Source organism: Phymastichus coffea, unplaced genomic scaffold, assembly GCF_024137745.1.
Source record: "Phymastichus coffea isolate CEN01 unplaced genomic scaffold, Cenicafe_Pcof_1.1 PCOF00016, whole genome shotgun sequence".
NCBI classification, from domain to species: Eukaryota; Metazoa; Arthropoda; class Insecta; order Hymenoptera; family Eulophidae; genus Phymastichus; species Phymastichus coffea.
The window spans coordinates 2,548,065-2,571,722 of record NW_026706827.1 but is presented as its reverse complement, the minus strand read 5'-3'; the positions used below and the strand labels follow the sequence as shown (position 1 = coordinate 2,571,722).

The window sequence follows — 23,658 nt, the reverse complement described above, 5'->3', positions numbered from 1 at the left end:
TGCCAGCTGGAATCATTTTTGAAAATTCTTGTTCTGCAACTTTTAATTTATCGGGAACGAATCGACAAGAAAGACAAGAGATTGGAAGTTCTGGTGTAGTTTGAATTTGATTTACAGTTTTGTATTTGACGACTCTCGATAAAATAGGTGGAATAATCAAATCAGGAAATTCAGCAAGTAGGGAAGCATATGAAGAAGAATTATTAATTAAACTAAAATTGCATTGAGAAATTCTCTGGAGATTTCCTTTAACGTGAAGTCCAGTATTTCCATCTAATAATAATTTATTACCGTAGTCTGGTAATAAATTATAATAAGTGAGAAAGTTCGATCCAATAGGTACATTAAAATAAAACTCTAAGAAAAGTATATTTTAGTCTAAAATTCAATTTTAGATTCTAAAATTCGAAAGATATAAGACCGTATGTTTTAGTTGTACTGTTATTAGCTGGAGAGATCAAATATAGTTTTCGAGAATTTTTCCAAACGACCAGGAAACTGTTACCAAATGACGAGGAAAACAGGATAAAACGAAATCAATATCAACGAGCAAATTGTTTTTTGATTTTTGATTAGTTATTACAAGACAACTATTTTTAGTTGGATAATTAGCTGCCACATTTACTGACTACGTTTACGTTTTTTTTTTAATCACAAGGCGCAAAATACATTTGTGGGTCTTTTCGATAAATTTTTCATAATACCAGATTAACGTTCTGATTAAGAATTCTTTGGAGATGACTATCAACAACCTTTGATATCATTACGATTACGTGGATGAGAAAACTGTGCAATAGTCAATAAAACGACTTGCGCAGTGAGCAAATTAATCACAGATAGTAATGTATTATCAGTTGTACTTTTCTCGATTGACGTAACATTTGTAAAAAATTATGGCATAAAGAAGATATACCGGCAATATAAACAAACAAGTTGCGAACTATGAAATGAGACTGAGCTGTGTGCGCCGAATCGCAGTGGCGTCGTTTCTCAAAATTTTCATGGTATTTATAGCTGTTGTTATTATATTCAATGTTCATATGTTTATGGTTATTGTAAGTGATATTTACAACAGCAAGATGGTAAAATATATCATATTTGATATAAAATGTTATGCTCTGCATGATGGTAAGTTTTGACAAAACAAATTTAGTTAATGTATTTACTTGTTACTTAATTAACTTAATTAATTTATTAAGTGCAAAATAACATATATTTCATCAAACACCAGAGCTAAAACAATGAATGCATCAATTGAAGTAACACCAACATTATACAAGCATATAAAAAAAAATAAAAGTAGATTATTATTGGTTATCAAAATCGTAGTCTTTGACTGCATAAATACGAATTCATAGTATGAATTCGTATTTATGCTCACGTTTCAACCACAACGGCAAAAAATGTCGCAACCAAGCAATGCGCTATAAACGTGCTGACAATCACACAGTTGATTATTACAAATATGACATACTAAAATGCCCTAACAAAAGTTTAATATTGAGTTCAATGTCAATCATAGTGCAATAGACAGTGAACAGATTGTAGTGTTAAAAAACAGAAAATATATAAATGACTAATTATATAATGAAATCTACATATAAAAAATACATCGGCAAAGTAGAATGCAATCCAGTGACTTCTCTGTTAACAAGCAATAGACAGAACATTAAGTAGTGCATCGATTATTTCTTTATCATCATCAAACCTATCGCTAAATAATGCAAGCAACAACAGGAAACATGTGTAACTAAAATCAAATAATAAGCAATGAAAAAAATATAGATAACAATTTAAAAATATTCTCTCTCTCTTTCTCTCTCTCTCTCTCTCTCTCTCTCTCTCTCTCTCTCTCTCCAATAACATGTGCTGAATATCATTTTCATATGATCTCTCGAAGCGATTTTTCTATTAAAAATACAAATAAGTTTTTATAAGCTTATATGGAGAATGCAACGTTACTAGTTAGTTTGATCAGTCTCTAGTATTTTATAGAAATATTATACATTAACATGAGAAGTAAAAAATCTTCGACCTTTAATTCTTCGTTTCTATGTGAAGATATTTTACAATATTGTATTTGAAGACGAAAATTGAAACTGAAAAATATCATATGCATAAGCATTTCATAGCGTGAAAAATCAAAAGAGCGCTCTATAGAATTGAAAAGAACAAATAGTGGTATGATTGCGTAACAGGGCATATAATGAAGATGGAAAGGGAATTTTGGTGATATACATAGTAAAGTGAACACGCGGGCAATATAAAACTACGGTGCAGTTCGCGGGCGGATGTAGACGTTAAGTCACAGACGCGTGACCTTAGGAGTATAACAAAGCGGACGATTCGCGTGTGCGCCGTTGCACTTTTCAAATGCCTATTCGCCCGGCTTCCTGCCTTCCTACCTTACCATTTCACACAGGCAGCTCGCGTGCCGTTAACACGAATGCGTTTTACGCAGTCACGCACCGTTTATGCAAGCCAGTAGTCAAGACAAGCGACTAGATTTATTTCAAGAATGTACATACGTTTATCGCCCTGCAGATAGAGTCATAGACTACCCACTAAAATATACACTGCATACCTACGTATGCAGGTCTACTTAATAGATGTTATTATTTACCACTGTTTTATCAAATATTCAAAATTGCATGCATATTTTTTATTTTTGAATTTTATCAATCTATGGTGTCAATAGAATCTAAAAAAATACTTGTACCATCTACAAAAAAACTAGCACTACATAAAAAACTAATTACTATGTCATGAAACTGCTAAAATTGATACACTTGCATAGAATTTATATTTCATATAAATGTATCTACAAGTGTAAATATGTAACAATTAAAGTTTTAGGAAAAAAATAAATCAAATTTTTATTTCCGACGTAATTGTATTCGCAGAATTCGAATTTAAAATGAAATTAACTCCACAATTTTTCATTAAATTTTGAAAAACTATTAATATATAAGAAATTTATAAAAAATCGGAAAACGTGATGTTTGTAATGGAACTAATTAATAGTAAATAATGAAAATTAAAAATTTTCTTTGTGTCTAATGAAACGTTTTAATAAAAATATCGCTGTAAAATTTTGTTTGACTTAAAGTACTCAAAATAAGTTTAAATATTTTTAACTAAAAGTATCAAAATCTCAAGTCCATGCCCTACGAAGTCATTGTATATATACGAGGGTGGTCCGATAAATACTTAGCCTCACCGCCCGATGGCGCCACTCTCGCAAAAGAAATATTTTATCACGTAGTACAACCTTCTTGATGGTTACTGTCAAGATTTCAGCCGGATCGGAGTTGTAGTTTATTTTTGAGAGCGTGTGAAAGCAAGTGTATTCGTTGATTTTTGAAAAATGGAAAAAGAGCAGTATCGGCTGTGATTCGATTCTTGTTTTTGGAAGGGAAATCGCGCAGCGAAATCAAAAAGTGCTTGGATGCTGTGTACGGTGACTCTTCTCCTTCGACGGCGACGGTCAAAAATTGGTTTAACGAGTTTCAACGTGGTCGCACGTCGATTTTTGAAGAGCCACGTCCAGGTGCTCCGAAAACGGCTACCACGGAGGATAACATGACAAAAATTCACGATCTCGTATTGGCAGATCGACGATTGAAGGTGCGCGAGATAGCTAAGATCGTAGGCATCTCAAAAGACCGCGTGGGTCATGTCCTGCATGAAATTTTGGGCATGAGAAAGCTGTCGGCGCGATGGGTACCGCGTTTGCTCACTCCGGACAACAAGCACAAACCGTGAGACAACTTCAGAGCAATGTTTAAGCGCAATCCGAAGGAGTTTCTGCGTCGTTTCGTGACAGTCGACGAAACATGGATCCACTGGTATAGACCAGAGACCAAGGAACAGTCGAAACAGTGGACTTTACCCGGCGAAAGTGCTCCGAAGAAGGCGAAGACTGCCCCAACCCAACCCATCGGCCGGAAAGGTGATGGCCACTGTTTTCTGGGATTCACAAGGTGTGATCTACATCGACTACCTGGAGAGGGGCAAAACGGTCACAGGGCTGTACTATGCCGAATTATTGGGCCGATTCAACGTCGAATTGCAGAAAAAACGGCCCCATTTGGCGAAGAAAAAAGTGCACTTCCACCATGACAACGCACCGGCTCACACATCCGCCGTTGCCATAGTTAAATTGGTCGAATTAGGCTACGAACTGCTGCCCCATCCACCGTATTCTCCAGATTTAGCTCCGCGCGACTTCTTTTTGTTTCCAAACTTGAAAAAGTCACTCGCCGGGCAGAAATTTGAGTCGAATGAGGAAGTAATCGCTGCCACGGAAGCCTACTTTTCAGATCTCGAGGAAACGTATTTTTCAGACGGGTTAAAGAAGTTGGAGCATCGCTGGGCCAAGTGTATCGAACTAAAAGGAGACTATGTTGAAAAATAAAACGCCACTTTTCCAAAATTTTCGTTTTTCTTTTGTAGGCTAAGTACTTATCGGACCACCCTCGTATTATCTTATTTATTGAAAATATTTTTTGCTGTGTGTGCTCTTGTAACCGTCAGAATGCACATAAAATATTTTTTCGTTCATCTATACTATGAGATGAACAGAGCACTTTTACAATAATTTCATTTTTTCCTGTTTTAAAGTTAGCTTTTCGAATCTTGATGAAAACAAATTTGAATAATTTTTTGAAAAATTATTTTTCAAACATGAAAAAATTAATTTATTGAAAAAAAGCTTTGTCTATTCTGTAGTATGGATCCTAGCGAAAAAAGTCAATCCTTGAATGTTTTCAATTCACTCTGATTTTCAGAATCGAGCAAGGCGTAAAATATTCTTCATAAATAAGATGATATACGAGGGATGTTCAAAAAATAAGGTGACTTCAATTTTCGCGAGCTACGTACATTCAAGTTTCCAATTTTTGTTGTTGTTTTGTTGGTACACTCGCCACGATCATATATTCATAGTTTTAACTATATAGCACGTGTTGTTTTTCTGGCAGAAGCATCAGACGTTAGAAGTGTTTGGTGTGCTCGGCGATTTTCTTCTATCAAAAAGAATGAAGCAAAGAATTTACATTAAATTTTGTGTGAAAAATGGAATCCAGTGCTCTTCAAATGTTGGCAATTGCATATGGTGAGTTTACTCTGAGTAAGAAAAATGTGTATAAGTGGTATAAGCTGTTCCAAGAAGGCCGAGAAAATATTAAAGACGAACCTCGCCCTGGATGTCCCAGCACATCAACAACAGATGATAACGTTAAAGCAGTGAAAGAAATTGTGTTAAAAAATCGTTGAATCACCATAAAGAAGTTACAGAAGAAGTTGTCATATCGGTTGACTCATGCCATGATATTCTTTCGGATGTTTTGGGCATGAGACGTGTGTTAGCGAAATTAGTTCCAAAATTGCTTAATTTTGATAAAAGAACCGTCGCATGACCATCGCACAGGTGATGTTGAATGAAATCAATGAACATCCTGATTTTCTTAGCTAGTGATGAATCGTGGGTTTATGGTTATGACGTCGAAACTAAAGCCCAATCGTCCCAATGGAAGACTGTAGAAGACCCAAGACCGAAAAAACGCTAAGTTCGATCAAATGTCAAAGTTTTGCTCACTGTCTTCTTTGATTATCGTGATGTAGTATATCAAGAGTTCTTACCACAAGGACGTACGGTCAATAAGGAGTATTAACTTGAAATTATGCGTCGATTACGAGAGGTAATACGCAAAAAACGCCTGGAACTTTGGAAAAATAATTCGTGGATTTTGCATCACGATAATGCACCTGCTCATTCATCGTTGCTTGTGAAAGATTTTTTGGCCAAAACTAACACCACAGTTATGCCTCAGCCTCCATATTCACCGGATTTGGCTCCCAGTGACTTTTTTCTTTTCCTAAGACTTAAGAAACCCATGAAAGGACATCGATTTTCAACGATTGCGGAGATAAAAACTGCATCGTTGAAAGAACTCAAGGCTATACCTAAAAATGATTATCAAAAGTGCTCTGATGATTGGAACAAGTATATTATATCTAACGGGGATTACTTTGAAGGGGACAGCATAAATATTGACCAATAAATAAATATTTTTTGAGAAAATCATAAACTCACCTTACTTTTTTTAAACACCCTTCGTATACACAATTAATATGTGAAATGTATACTACAGATTTTTAAATTTTTAGCTGAAAAAATTGAAGTTTATTTCTAGTATTTTGAGGTATCAACAAAAAAGATTTTCAATTTTGACAGTTTAACATCTGTTGGTTCCCTAATGACAACATTATTGATAAAGACGAAAAAGAAAACTAAATTATTTCGAATGCATAATACTACCTAGAATATTTATAACGAAAAATTAAAGGGGTACATCCTTACACAATAAAAAGTATTACTCAGATTCAATGAGACAAGTAATTTAATAAATATTGTCGTAAAAAAAATGTTCATTTAATCGCTACAATTCGTATCGAAAAGTTACTTAAATAAAGCGATAACGCTACTTATAATGAGTAATTAATTAATCAAAATGAGTAAAAACATACTCAAATTTACGTGAAAATAAAAAATCGCAGGTCATATCAAGAATACTAAATGGTTAAAAGAGAGTGTCGGATTGGGAAAGGGATGCGCAATGAACCAAGCGACATCTACGGCGAATCAGCTTAAGTTCAAAATATTATCACTAGATATAATTTCCGAAGACTTGTGAAGTTGACGCCCAAAAAGTTTTTTTAAAAATATTTTTTAGTTTTCATGAGCAAAGCTACGTTTTCTCCCTATTTTCGGATTATGTCTCCGCTTGAAATTTTATTTCCGGATTTTCCGTTTTTAAGAGAATTGCGAAAAAAAATCGGTCGTTCGGACAGCGCGCAGTCTGCATTTAACATTTTTCTCTTGTTTAAAAAGAAATACTATCGATAACGGATGATAGCTCCTTATTCCCGGATTACGAGACAATTTTCCTTTTGTCGATTTTCTATCCAAAATTGAGGAAAATGTAAAGATTATATTAAAGATTTTTATAATCGATGTCCTTTCATGGGTTTCATATTAAAGTAATATGCGGCAGTTAGTCGATAAAACAGGTCAAACATTTGTTAATCACCAGATATCCCTATGAGCTGTGCTCTGGTTTTGGATAGAAAATCGACAAAAGGAGAATTGTTTCGTAATCCGGGAATAAAGAGTTATCATCCGTTATCGATATTATTTCTTTTTAAACAGAAGAAAAATGTTAAATGCAGATTGCGCGCTGTCCGAACGCCCGATTTTTTTTCGCAATTCTCTTAAAAACGGAAAATCCGGAAATAAAATTTTAAGCGGAGACTTAATCCGAAAATAGGGAGAAAACGTAGCTTTGCTCATGAAAACTAAAAAATATTTTAAAAAAAAATTTTTTGGGTGTCAGCTTCACAAGCCTAATTTCCGAGAAGATTTTCTTGCTTGCCGTTATTTTCTTACAAGAGTCTTATATTTCTATAAATATGACAAAAGGCTTGAGCTATTATCTGTCACATATGTAACACTCTTTCTCGTCTATAGAAGCGTTAAAATTCAGTAGAAAAATCTGATTTTTCGTAATTTTATTTTTTGGAAATTTAATAAAAAATGAAAAATGATAGTAATCCATGTAAAAAAATATAGACAAAGTATAGTTTATGAATTCTATTTTAAGATTCATTTGAATGCTTTCATCGAACTTATTAATAAAGTTGATAACGTAAGATTTGTATTGCAACAACTTCAAATCCTATTATGTATTCAAGGAAGTTAAGTACTAATGAACAGAAAAATTTCAAACTTTGCAGAGCGTCGGAATTTAATAAATTATTCACGTACATTAATTTTTGTAGGCCGAGGTGGCTTTTTATAGGAGATATTCCGATTTCTATTTTATGTTGCTACAAGAAAATTAAAGACGTGACCTTATGCAAAATTACGGAGTTGTCCGTACGTTATCGTTGCTATCTTTTCGACTGACGAATAAATTATAATAAAATTAAATTAGCTAATAGACAATATTTCTGAGAATACTTTTCAACTTTAATAACATACAAAGGTGGACTCTAATAGTAATTAAAAAAATGATAAAGTTAGTAAACATCTGTTTTTTGTATCTGTGGTTACCGATGCATATTATTTTTTAGTGTTTAGCGCAATATTTACGAACTACACTCAACTATACTAATATTTGATTTTCAAATAATCATAGATTTTATCTTTAACTTTCTTATTTTTAGTTACAAGAATTTTCCCTTTTTCATCAGCACCTAATAAGCGAGATAATCCATCAAAATTCTGCTCTTTGTATGAGTTGATAATCATAGCTACCGTCGTGATATCACAGGCAATCATTTTTGTCTCATCTGGATGGGTGTGCTGCTTTTCAACTCATCATACAGTTTTATATTCGCATTGAATTTCTTAGATAACGCCTTTTTTTTGCATCTTGCCATGTTGCAGCTGCTGTGATTATTTTCTTATCAATAACTTTATATTTTGCCATAACTTGATCTAATATCACAACATCACTTATAGAGCATTATGAGCATTCAAACCTTTTATTTCTAATTTAACAGCAATATTCTCTAGTTTGTTGTAACTTGCTGTTTTTATTTTTGTAATATTTCTAACTATTGGTAAAGTGTCCGAAAATTCATAAACAAGTGACCGAAAGTGCCTGTTCAAGTATATTTTATCAATCTCGGATAATTAATCGAACGAGCAGTTGTGGGCTGTCATAACACGCAATTTTTTGAAGCCATATAAAAATTAATACAAGCCAATAAGTGATTCTTGTAAGTTAACAGTTTGCACTACTCTTCCATGAGTTAACAAATGACCGTTGGTAAATGTTAATTCGTGCACTCGACTAGATTGATACTAGATTGCTTGCCTAGATTTGATGTATGTGGTGAATTCGTAATGTTGATGTTTTGCTGCTATCTGAAGGATATCATATTTACTAGAAAGACTACCAGTTTTTAAATCGAAGAATACTATGATATATTCATCCATATTATTTAGTAAAGCTACTTTGATGCTATTATTTAGGGGGCACATATCACTTTTGGGGTAACCACGATCACACAACTGATATTTAAGATTCAAAATTAATTGCGAAATAACTTTCTTGACAAAATACTCTATAATTCCCGCCGTACCCGATAAGCTATCGTAACTTCTTCCGGATCCTTTTGTTGGCCATCCTATGTCAAAAAAGCCTGCAATTCGAACGATGTCATTGGACGAAATGTTTTTATTATCTTCGTCATTTTGTGAAACACCAGGAAATGAGAAATTTTTTTTTAATTCTCCGGCCTGAACAACTAGAAAAAACAGAAACTAACAGGAATTAAAGATATATAGAGATTTATTTGTAGATCTTGCATCGTATATTGATCAACATCATTTGTTCCATTGTCGCAGTCGAGACTCCAGTTTATCGACTGAGTTTGGCCACTTTGTATGAGAACGATTAGCAGCATTGACGCATGTTGATTCTGCTTTCTCATGTATTCCCGCCAAGCTAGTCAGTTTCTGCTTACAGCTGCTAACTGCAGCATCGCATAGAAAACCATTCGTATTTTCTCTTCGTTCTAGCAAAAGACGCGAAAAAACGCATCGCGCACCCTTTTCCAGAAAGCACAGAGCAGAGCCTTCCATCGACAGTGGCAGAGCAGTTTTCATCTTGAAACGTACTTTGTGTCATGCGTCCGTTAGTGGCGTGTCGTTATTTTTTGTGTGTTCAACAATAAACTAGGTTTTTTGCGTTATTTTGGCTTTTTCCTATCAAATTTCGTTTTAATTCATTTCCCTTCTCTTTTTACATTCGATTTTAATTTTTTATATATACAGATAAACCAAGTTAACCTTAATTAATTTAGAGATCGATGCCACTTAAGGCATGATACCCTCGAGTCAAAACATCATTTTTATTTATTTATTCGATGATACAATACATTCGTAAAAATACTTATAAATACTTATAGTATACTATCGTATTATATTATGGTTAGTTAATTAAAACTTCTGAAATATTTATCGCAGCTTCCAACGTAATAATTCATACAGTACAATATTATAAAATAATAGTTTATAAAACAGAAATATGCTTGTACAATAAACGATATATCTGGTAACGACTATAAGGAAGGACAGTGATCTGTAGGTGCTTGGAAAAGGTTAGGAATGTGGTGTTGAACTTCATCCTTTACTACTTTTTCCATTATAATCTTTATATTCTTTTTGAAAATCCAATGTATCTTCAACTATCATATCAATCTCATTGAAATCATTTATTGAATCTAGTAAAATGCTTTTAATTCTTTCCGCGTATTCATTTTTTTATAATTTGTCTCGCTTTTAGGTATGTATAGAGTTTGGAAATAAACTAATAATAAATTCAAGAGGTTAAAAGGGTTAATTTTCATTTTAAAATCTGAAATAAAAAAAATTTAATAAAATATGTATATTTTAACTATATATATATATATATACATTTTTATGAAGAAAATACGTCCAGGCAATAAATTTTATCAAAAAATTTATGATTGTAAAATAGCCTCAAAATATTTCCTAATATTAGTACTTCTTTAGAAATTTCAAACACAGATTCAAAAGAGCGATTTTGAAAACAATAGTAAAGGTATTTTATAAAAAAAATTTACAGCCAAACTTTTTATAAAAATATGTAGTTCAGGTGTTAGTGGGTTAACAGCGATAAATAATTATCTTCATATGGAATCAAACAAATGAAACTACGAAATAATATTAATATGAATAAAAATTAGTGATGATAACTATAAATTTCCAAATCAAAAATGGATTATTTTATATGAATAACTAATATTTTATTTTGTAGAAACATTATTTTCATTAGAAGTATAAAGTGCATAATGAAAAATATAATTTAATTGTACATGGTAAATAACTAATAGCTTAATTCCATAAATTACTGTTCTTGAAAATAGCTGATAAAATGAAATATTTCGAATTTGTTACTGCTTTAATCAATTACTTAATCAATACAATTGGTTGTAATTATTTGTTTTAATTAAATAAAAATCGGGAAGCATGGAATAAAACAATCATTTAGTATTAATAAATTGTTTTTAAAAAATAAATCGTCACATCAATGTATTTTCAGTTTTTATCAATAAATACAATAAATACATTCATGGATGTACTTGTAAACAAATAATAAATAATAATAATAAACAAATTAATCTCAAAAAAATACTTACGTAAAAGGTAAGAAATATTAGTAATGAATAAGTTTTTTATTAATATCTACGCTGAATAAAATATGTTGTCTGCTCAGTAGTAAGTTGATGAAATATATTTAACAATAAGAACGTTTCTTTAGCTACTAATAAAAAAAATGGCTTACTCATTGTCAGCACAATTGAAAACAACTGGATGCCGTCAGAGCCGGTTATCGTAAGATAAAAACAGAATCCGGACAATATTATCATTGATATGCAATATTGCGATAGAGTTTCATCATGTAATGGAAAAATTTTAATTATCTTCATTAATTCTTTTGGATAATTTAGAATTCTTTTTAATAAAAATATGTACGAAAAAGGTAGAATTTTTAATTTTTAAAAATAGGGGTTGGGTTGGGTTGCTCGATACTATATGGGTAAGTTCTATATTTTGATTCTGAGTCATGTGCAATGTGATACATAGTAAATTATTTCATGATAATAGACATAAAAAGATAGAAATTTCATTGAAAGAAATAGAAATTGCAACCCCTTTATTGATAGAACTGCATACGTAAGTTGTATATTTATACTAGGAGTGTTACGTAATTTAATTTATAATAAATTATTACATATAACTTGAAATACATCATAAAGTTGATTTTGGCAGGAATTAATCCATTTGAGGGAGGTTTAAAAAATAATCTCAAACAGGTCAAATTTGTTTTATCATTCTATCCACGATAATATTTTTTCCAATTTTTTTTAGTTTTTTTTTTTTTGATAATAATCATAATAAGAGTTGAATTTTCATTAAAAAAAATAAGGTCCCTTGTATCCCTTATGGTCGAAACTGCATGAATTAGTTCCATATTTACGTTAGCAGTCAAATAAAATTTGTTTCATCGTAAAATATCAATTAGAACCTCGGATATATTGCAAAATATTTTTTTAGGGATGTACTTTAAGGGCTGAGATCACTCCCTAAAAGTGTTTTGACGCTGATAAATAAAAACAAATGTTAATTATATTAGTAATCTTGAGGAGTCGTCCCTATATAGGGACGACTCCTAAGATCAAGATTACTAATATAATTATCAAACATCAGGAGTGGAAAAAATTAACAATAATTTAAAAACAAATGTTACTTATTTTTGTATGAACTATAAAATATCAAAAGATTAATTATAAAAATCGGTGATTACGAGTTGGACGGTTTTCTTGTTAGATGTGTCTTTTTTTCTCTTTTTATTGCTGATGTATTTATAATATTGTTATTTTATATTTTTATTTTCAAAATAAACTCTTGAAAATTTGCACAAAACGTGACATCATTAATTTTTGTTTATTTTTCTATAAATAATGTTACAATGGGTTGGAAACGTATTACATTAAGGACTTTTCTATTATATAGCAAAATTTCTTGCATGCTTTCATTTATTACATTTCAATCTAAAAATTAAATCAATAAAAATAATAGAAATTGTTGTTTATTTTAGGTGTCAGCAATTGAAGCAACGAGGGAGTAAATAAGCCACTGTTTTTTATTTTTATTTGAATCTTTTATACGTTTTAATGCTATTTAACTTTTTTAATATTTTTTTTCAAGTTATTTTGATGAAATTACACTTTTTCATATTTACCAGATCTTCTATATCAATTAAAGTTCAAATTATATTTTACTCTATTTTACTTTTCCTGTTTTCTAATTTGAATTAATACTAATGATTTTGTAAGTAGAAATTAATAAACTAAATGATCAAAAAATGCTCAGTACTAAAAGTATTTATTCGTCGAAGATTGGTACATAAAGCGTGCAGGAGTGCCGAACCTCCTAGTTAGTGTGAGTATGTGTGTGTTTGCGTGTATGTAAGTGCATATTTAAAAAATAGAGCTATTTATTTTTTTTTAAATATTACTTTAGATTTCTTGATGAAATAATGGAATGCTCTTCAAAAAGTCTATTTTAGAGTATCAATTGTATTATAATAACGAATTCTTGTAGAACTTTTATGTTTAGATGTTTTTTGAAATTCCGTACAAAATTTCATGTGAAATTTCACAAGCACTATTAATTTTTTAATTCTATTTGGGATTTCATATGGGTTTTCTCATGAAATGTCGCATGGGATCTCACGTGGAAACCCATGCAAGACTTTACGACTGGGTTCCGATGCACGTTGAAAACGACAGACGAGATGCCAAGTGCCCGGTATCTGTGTGCAAGGAACCCAAAGATTTTCATGTCAGAAGTATCCGTAATAAAACCGATAGAAGTCGGAGATATTGTCGTACTCGACAATCGAGTGATCTTACGGACGTACTTAATATCTTATATCGTGAAAGGACACAGATGAAGTCATCACATTCACGAATATAGTTTAAACTTGAAAATCATAGAACATAAAGCAAATGCACAAATCATACATAATTATAATCACTGCTCAGAACGAAGCAATAGCAATATATGTGTATGTGTGTGAGAGCGAGAGAGAGGTAGAGAAAAAGAGTAACCTCGTTCCTTAGGCTTATAATCCAATTGAAGCTCCGGCGAAAATATTATTGAGCTATAATTAGAACAAAGGGCTTCTTGTGCATAGTGAGCGATAGCGGATCGCTCCGCAACGAGTTCCGCTCTTGGGGGGTCGTAACCGTTTCAGCTCCTTTAAATAACTCTGCATGCAAGCAAATCTTATGCTTGTCTCTATATCCAGCTCACGCGCATACTGATCATTCCTTTTATGTTTTACAGGTATTACGAGACTGGTAGTTTTAAAGCTGGAGTGATAGGTGGCTCGAAGCCGAAAGTAGCGACGCCCCCTGTAGTCGATGCGATCGCCAACTACAAAAGGGATAATCCCACAATGTTTGCTTGGGAGATCCGTGACAGATTACTAGCTGAAGGCATTTGCTCACAAGACAATGTACCCTCCGTCTCCTCGATTAATCGGTAAGACAATCCTTTTACATGAGTATTTTAGGTGCAACCGTAACATTTCATGCACTTTTATTCATGTACAGCACTTCATACATAAATCAATGTGTACCAAACATTGCTCTATTCATTAAGCTATAACAGTGTCAATCACAAACAATCATATATGTATGCACGGCAAAATTTCGGCTTCTAATTAGTCAACTTTAACTCTAGCTCATTTTTTTAAATTTTCTTCTATTTTATATAATTTATATGTATTCGTGTGTGTGTGTGTGTGTGTGTGTGTGTGTGTGTGTGCGTCTGTGTGTGTGCGTGTGTCGGTCTTTGAACTGCAGCTATTGCAGTGCTGACCATCTAGTGTTGTTCACAGGATTATTTAGAATTAGTATCTATCAGCATGACTTAACTTGAAATGATTGTAATAAACGTATGATTACAAAGTACAAATTCAATGGTTCATTCATGGTCGGAACACCTAATTCTGTAATGTAAACCAATGAAGACTTCTAAAGCATCACAATGAATATTTATATATTTATTCAAAGTTTATAAATTTGAACTAAATATTATCACACATAACGCGCCTTTTTTTAAATGTGTATCTATAACTTCTTCTGTCAATAAATTAAAAAATTTCTTATAAATAATCCTGATATTATTGTCATTTTGTTGTTGAAAAAATAACCTACTTTATATAACTATGTTTACAAGGTTCAATATCATTATCCTGTATAAGTGATTGCCTTCGGAGGGAAGTGATCGTAATTGTAATCGAATTCGCTGAAAAGTAATAATCTTGGTTACTATTATGCGACAACATGAATGTATATTTTCGTGTATTGAATATAGTATATATGTGGTGTCGCCTGATCCAATAATATTAACATATCGGCTGATATGCTTTGAAATTGATGCAGAATTTATTTTTCATAAATGCATTACATCCATATATTACCAACTATGTAAGTAAAAACAAGTTTAAGGCATTGAAAATAAAATAGCGCCTACATTCGCTCAACTATCTGACCACATAATAACATAATGCAATAATTATTATATTTTACAATTACATATTATTTGAAATATATACATTTCTTCAAAATATTATTCTTTATCTTTATTACACATTTTAGCTTCAAATATTCACCATCAACAATATAGAGTCGATAATATATAACTCGATCGATTATGTCTTATATGATATTGAAAAGTGATTTCGCTTCATTCAGCACAGTAATTTATTTAAAAAACAATTGAACTTAAATTTATAAATCTAAACGAAACTTCAAAATTGTTGCGGTTGAATTATTGAAAAGTTGCAGTTATGTTGATTATTGAAATTGAAAATTTAATTTTGCAAAAAGTATTTCGCATATTTAATCGAGCTTGATTTAGTATATGTTTATTAAAATAATATATTTATTTATATGAATATATCTTATACAAAATTTAAAAAATATGTTAAAAATAAGAAAAATTAAATTGTCAGGCGTAACTGACAGCAGTAGAAAAACAAAAAGGCGAAACCATCTCGATGCGGTGCCTATTATCTTTAGCTAAACATTTTAAAAGTAGTTTCATTATTAAAATTTTTATGAAATTAAAGGATCATCATGGAATATTTATTTTCCAATTCATACTGATGATCGTTGAGCATTTCGAATCGTAGAATTGTTTCATGTATGTAATGTGTTTTAGAATTTGTAATTTCGCCTATAACAGTTTTAATTAGTTGAAGTATCAAACTGAGTACAAATAAGAGATGAGTGTGCAGAACTGCGGAATTAGCATGATGAAATTAGTATATATATTAATAATTTACTGTATTTCTTGAACTATTCTCTTAATTTTATCTTTTTATAGTTATATCACTTATCAAGAAAGTCATTATTTCCAAAATTAAAAAGTTTAAAACTTTGATTGCAATTACATAATTGATATAACCATTTCTTAAAGATATTTCAACAGTTTAAAAGTTACACACTTTTGACCCTATTCAAAATTTTGTACTTTTTAAATTTATTTTAAAGGAATTGCTCAACTCATAAAAATGACATACGATCAATTCAAAAGTAAACAATTTGTGATAAGATCCTGTTGTCATCTATATTTTTTTCAGCCAATTATACTAGTTGTGCCTGCCGCAAACTTATTTGCGTGAATTGTAATTAGTGCCGTGTGCCTGGTCCCCATGAGCTGATCAAATTAGTGGGTTTAGCACAAGCAGGAAATTCGACGCCCATTAAGTGCAATCCCATTATCTGCTGGCGCGTTGCGCATCGCGCTTCCCGATCGTCACATAGTGATAAACAACCCAGATGAAGCCTTAAGTAGCGGCTGATTAAATCTGCTGCGACATATGTGCGGTACCCTTGTATGCGCTGTCTACGCCTCCGGGGAAACTGTCTCTCTCTCTCTCTCTCTCTCTCTCTCTCTCTTGTAAAAACACTTGAATTAATCAGGTCTATTCCCCTAGGAACTTGCTTACGATCAATGGAGCTCTCGCACGCGTACGATCGAATATAAGATTGCTGCACGTCAAGTGCCGCACACTATCTCAAGCCTCTCAATTATTTCCTTAAACCTTTTGGATGATTTTGATTTCAATTGCCCGCCAGAGACGCTAGAGGCGCTAAAGATACTCGCAGGCTGAAACCACATTACGCGCGCAATATGCCTTACAAGTCGAGATCTCGTGGGGCCAGTTAATCACACTGTTTTATGTTGCTATTTCGCTTTATATAGTCGCTGTTGCTGTATAAAGTAAATCTATTCTCATAATTATAATTAAACAATAGTTATTCGATATCTTACTATTTTTACGACAAGCATTATTAAGCGTACAATTTCTAATAAATTAGCGGATTATGGTAAAAAGTTCAAGTAAGCATTCTCAACATTGCAATTTTTCAGTTATAGTATAATAAAGGAGCTCTAGAGAACTAATGAATCAAAGTACCTTTTCGAATAGTTAGCAATATTATAAACAGAAAAATCCTTGATTTGAGTACAACTGCTATTAGGTTTGAGATATATATTTATTGTCATTTTCACTAACTTGATAAAGAATAGATGTATAAATAATAAGTGTAACTGTATAAAATAGATATTAGCAAAAGTTGAAAAACTGAACGAGTTATGTTACACTAACAAAGAAATACACTTAGCTACTTTCGAAATTATTTAAAATTTGAATACTCAGTAATACTAATAATCATTCAGTAATATGGGTTCTAAACGAGTAACAATTATTTAATTCAATTTTTTTTTTATAAGACACTCTGACGCTTTTAATCACTAATGTATGTAAACAATTTAACTTAGCAATAGCTCACATAATAATATAAAATCACCTTTAATACAATTTTATTTTCATGTTATTTGAAATTAATCAATTATTTTTGAAGCGGAAGTAATAATAAATTATCTTTTTGTTTACATTTATATTATATATTTATTATATACGCATATATATATATATTATATATGTGTGTATGTGTATATGTATGTATGTATACTATACTTCTACTATTTATTCTTATCTATTTTATTATAATGTTTGATTGTTTCGGTCAATTAATAATTTCATTTTTTTGTTGTATAACTTTTGCTCCTTCTTACAACTATCTGTGAGTTTTATTTTGATTTTCAATATTTGTTTTAAGTACACTAGAGAATCGAATACATTTTTTGAGCTTATAATGTACTGCAGAACATCATATAAATTTGCAATACTTTGTTCTGGCACACATAGGGCCTCAACGATCGAAAAGTTCTATAAAGTTTAACAAAAATGATGGCAAAAAATGAGAAGGGGATTTCATTTGTTATTACAAAAGTTATGAAAATTTTTTCAAATGAAAATCAGAACAAAGATACTCGTTTACCAACAAAGTTTCCATTTTTTTCACGAAATGAAATTTTTTTTTATTCAATTATACAAATTTAACGTATATCAATATAATATTTCCGTTTACAATACAGTTTGTATACAATACTTGTAATTGTTGTATTATAATGTTAACTGTACAGTTTAAAACACAACGAAGACAGGACATTTTTAAAAAAATTCATGTTCTTCACTACAAGTGCGTGTATAAAATTAAACAAAACAACAAACTTTGTACTTAAAGTACTTAAATAACAATGGACGTAAAAAAAGATCATCCTCAATAGTGAAGAAATAAAATGTTTCTTTTTCGGAAGAACAGTTAGATAATTAGACAATCTTAAAAGTACAAGCGGTTTGTCATCGAGATAAATGAAAAATGTTACAAATTTCATACTTGTATATGACAAAAAAGCTGACAAAAAAATTAGCGTGAGCATATAATTGAAAAAGTATTATTTTTAAATACTTTATATAAATCTCGTAGTGTTAATTTTTGATGTTGAAAAAGGTAACGCAAAAAAAGAAAGAATTCTTCTATAGACAGACACAGAAGAAATAATAGACGTTATACTAAGTGAACATCACATCATCGGGTATTCTGTTGTAAAAATAATGGCTGACGATGGGCAAGGTTCTTTCAAAATGTGCATGTTGATAATATCAGAAAAAAATTTCATAGAAGACAATAAAAATAGCACTGCTTTACAATGATTTTCAAACTTTTTGTTCTACCATAAGACATGAAAACTAGCCAAGCATGACCACAATGTTGTCAACCGTTCTAGGACGATGTGTGATTCGTAAATTACACGTACTTCAAGGATATGTAAATCATATTTTCTGGAATGGATTACTACTTTTATTAGTAAATTTGTAATGTTTTTTATTTGTTTTGATAAAAAACTGCTTGGACTTTTAATAATGTCTAATTATCTAACTGCTCATCTGAAAAAGAAACGTTTTATTCCTTCACTATTGAGAATGATCTTACATTTACGTCCATTACTATTTAAGTATTTTACGTATAATTTGTTGTTTTATTTAATTTTATACACGCACTTGTAGTGAAGAACATGAATTTCTTTAATATTGCCTTGTCTTCATTGCGTTTTAAACCATACAGTTAACATGACAATACAGAAACTATTAGAAGCATTATAGAATTGTATACAATACTGTAACGGTACTTGTATAACGGTAAGATTATATTGATGTACGTTAAATTTATATAAATGATTTTAAAAAATTTAATGTGAAAAAAATGAAAACTTGATTGAAAAATGAGTATCCGTGCTCGGATGATTTTCATTCAAGTAAATAACTTTCATACCATTTGTAATAACAAATGAAACCCTTTCTCACATTTTGTCGTCATTTTTGTTAAACTTTTCGGTCGTTGAAGTCCTATGTGGGTAAATAATCTGTTACTAAATTTTTTCCTATAAGCTACTGCTTATTCTTGTTCATATGAGTATTTTTTTCTTTAAAATATCCAAAGAATCAGAATATCCGTATACTATTTTCATAAATCTATCATGTATATTCCAAATTGATTTGTAAAGTTTTTAACATAAACATTATCATTATTACTAATAATATATTATGTGAATGAATCAATCAAATTAGGAAATAATAAATTTATACCTAAGGATATTAATGATCGACTAATAAATTATTTTGTTCATTGTTATTATTAAAGCTCTCTAAATATTCAAGGAATTGTATTACAGCTTACTTTTTGGAAAGATGTCTAAGTGTATTCTCAAGTACTTGATATGATTACTTTGTGGTACATGTTTGTCATTGAGTTTAATAGATAGACAAGTGTCTTTTCTAGGTGTAAACGTTATGCGTGTTGATTATTTTCATTTACATTGATTTTCTAAGAGTTTAGCCAATTTCGTAGATAACTATTTTTATAATTTTGTAGTATTTCCTATGCTATTATTGCATCCAAGTATGATGTCATAACGGCTATATCATCTACGTATGTTGCTGTCATAATGCTTTTAAACTTTTAGATCAGCAGTGAATAGCAAGTATAGTGTTAGTCATAGTACGTTACTCTGTGGAACTCCTACTTTTATTAGATGTTGTTTAGATATTTTTCACTTATTTTGAATTGAAACGTTTTAAGTATGATTAAAGTAATTCATGGTGTCTCTTGGGTAAACATCGTTTTAGTTTATGCAAAAGTTCTTTATGTCATACTTATCAAATGTTTGTGCAATGTCAAGGAATATGCCAGTGCAATATTGCTTTTTCTCCATAGATTTCCTTGCAGCAGCTACTATTCTGTTTACTTGTTCTATCGTAGGGTAATTGCATCTGAAACTGAATTGATGATCTGTGATAAGTTTTTTATTTATTATTATTGAATTAATTCTGGCTAGAATTATATTTTTCATACATTTAGGAAAGTACTGATAAAAGATGGTTTATGTAATATCATAAGTTCAGTTTCTTTACCGGATTTAGGGCTTAATATAATCTTTGCTACTTTCCACTGAGTAAGAATATAGGATAGACGAAGACATGCATTAAAAACAATTTTTTAATTTCTTATTGCTACCGTGGGTAGCCTTTTAATAATTATTCCTGTAATGTCATCAAAACCGGTACTTGTTTGTTATTAATTTTTTTGATTAATTATAATATTCCTTTTATTTTAACTACTTCGATTGATGTATTGTTATGGATATCAAGATCTTCTAGTAAGATAACATCGAATGATGTGATTATCTTCGGTGAGGTTTCAATACTGTGTATAAGTGATTAGTACACATATCGATTTTTTTCTCGTCTGACCTGGCTGGTTTACCACAGGATTTTCTGATGGGTGAAATAAATGTAGATGTTGATCTTTTAGTCTCTTGATAACATTCCATAGTGAGTAATCCGTTGTTTCCGTTGGACTCAAGAATTTCTTTCCTGATACAATATTTTCTATAAATCTTTAACTGCTTTGTTTAATTTAACTTTGTTTTGACTCGATCTGTTTTTGTGGTATATTTTTCTTATGATATTTTTTAAAAATTTGTTTAGGTATTATATTGGAGGTGAATTGTTGAGCAATCTGAATTAAAACAAATATATTTTAATTATCGAACAATAAAATATAATCGCAGATATTGATAATTATAAATACATTTTTTGACAGATTTAGTCAAATTTGACAGATTTGACACATATACTGAAATCGATAGTGTGAGTATCTACATAAATTATTTTAAATGTAATTGAACTATCAGAATGATGAATACATATAATTAAGCAAGCATTTATCGATGAAATATAATATATATAAATATATCTACCACTAAGACTTATAATACTTTCTTAAGAGAGTCCTTTTTGTTGAGTATTTTTGCTTTTGATACTCTCGTTGCTTTCAAAATTTTCCTCCTTGTCTAACACACTTTTGGATTTGCAAATAACTTTTTATTTACCATGTTCTTTTATTACTTATATGAATTTCATATCCATTTTAACTGGACTAAAATCAGTTTTACCATAGATAGCATCAACATAGTTGTATCCTACATTTAGCTGAACACACATATGGAACAATTGATTTCATTTTTACTTTGAAAACAGCGATTGTCTTTTGTATTCTATAATAACTCGACTTAAAAAATTGGATATATAATCGACTTAAACTTTCGGCAAAGACAGTGTGTACAAATATTTGCAGTGCTCTACTAGAGTGATTTTTATCAAACCACATCGTGTAACCAATATAACGTAGACTAATTTTATGTAATCGCATTATTGTATTCAAATAGTTATTTATTACTCATCTAGTTCCAAATACATTATGTTTTTGGTTTACAAATAAAAGATTTTTGTAAGTAGTTTTATTAAAATATAAGTCTTCATACTTTTAGCAAATCCGTCATAATTTTAGTCGACAGATATGTTCTTTGCTCGATGCACAAGAATGGCAAGTCCTTAGAAAAATAGAAAAACAATTTTATTTAGGTAAACTTTTTTTATATTTTTCAACATAATCTCCTTTTAGCTTCATACTCATTTCCAAGCGTCCTTCTAGTTTTCTTAAGCAATCAGAAAAAAAGATTTTGGAAGTTCTTCAAAATAGCCATTTGTTTGTGTAATTCTCCTCGTTCAAGATGAATTGTTATCCGGCAAGATACTTTTTTAGGTTTGAGATTAAAAGAAAATTACTGGAGGCCAAATCTGGTGAATACGGTAGATGATACACAAATTCGAACTTCCATTGAAATTGCGCAAGTATGCGCCCGTGTATAGTCTTGATGAAACAAAATTTTTGTTTGTTCAAATGAGAACGATTTTTCTTTATTTTTTTGCTTAATCGATCCAATAACGGTGCAATTTTTTGTTTATCACAATCATATATTTCACAAAATTCTAGCATAAGGTGAAATATTTAGATATATACGTTTAATTATAAAAAAATGTATTCGCATAGCATTCACATAATATTTACAATGAACATTATAATTAGAATTTAGTTTGTTTTCGTAAACTTTTGGCTTTCTGTTTTTTCGCACTGTGAATTTCATTGTGCCTCTTGCACGTTTTCTTTGCTCATCTCTCCAAATAATAAATAATGAATTTAAAAGTTAGATTTTTAAAATGTGTTTGAAATTCCATTGGTAATTCGTTTGCGGCCCATTACTTATAATACTATAATCATGTATATAATCTAGTAAAGAAAAGAAAATTTATTGAATAGTAAATAATACGGCTTGAACGATCTCAGTGGACAAGTTTATTCCTAAAAATTCCTAACATTTCAAAAATAATATTCAGCACTAAAAGAAAAACAAAATTACTTTTAATCGGAACGATTGAAATACAATCAATTTTCATTGAAGTAACAACATTATCACAAACTCGCATAATCGTGCTAAATTTACATATTACCTGGTTATATTAACAAACGTCATCAAGATTATAAATTATTATTGCAAGTCAAATCGAAGCTTTACTTGCACTCTTTTACTCTAAACATGTCTCAATACACAACTTAGTTACCGTCACAAATTGCCTCCTTGCGCCGATAACACGAACTCACACTCGCTACTTACAAGTTTATTTTTGTATAATTTTGACGCAATACATATAGCCTTAAACATAATACATTTTTACAAACTTGATAATTAGGAATCATAAAACTAATACAGATACTAATAGCAACCTCGAGAGCAAATGCTTTATTTACCGTGCATATCAAACAAAAAAATTCGCACGCTTCCTAATCTCAGATGTCGCAAATTAAGACTCCGGTGACACATTAACAGGACCGATTGCATTTACGATTTTTCAAATAACTTTTCAAACGATCAAAAACTCACACTTGACCACACGTGTCGAAAAGAAAAGCAGCAATATTGCAGAGTTCATAAAAAATTAAAGGAAACGAAAGTAAAATCACTTAGAACTAATTCAAAAAGATATAAAGTGCTATACAAAATTTTTAGCGTCGTTAACAAACAGTATGCTCACAGCTAACTTGCTATATGAAACATTTGGCAATTTGGCGTACAAACAAAGCCACAAACCATAGTTAGCAGACATGTTTGTTTGCATTTGATATATGAAATTGAATAATATATTGTGAATATATGAATTGATATAACATAAT

At 30.6% G+C, this 23,658-nt stretch overlaps 1 protein-coding gene across 8 annotated transcripts in view; it reads left to right on the top strand.

The window, feature by feature from the left end:
- The window catches only part of LOC131675061 (paired box protein Pax-5), a 399,649-nt gene that overhangs the window by 174,126 nt on the left and 201,865 nt on the right, over positions 1-23,658 (top strand). For all 8 annotated transcript variants that reach the window (XM_058953888.1, XM_058953887.1, XM_058953894.1 and 5 more), the window contains one exon: positions 13,952-14,149. In XM_058953888.1, the coding sequence (XP_058809871.1) occupies positions 13,952-14,149 (198 nt within the window). The remainder of the gene's footprint in view (positions 1-13,951; positions 14,150-23,658) is intronic.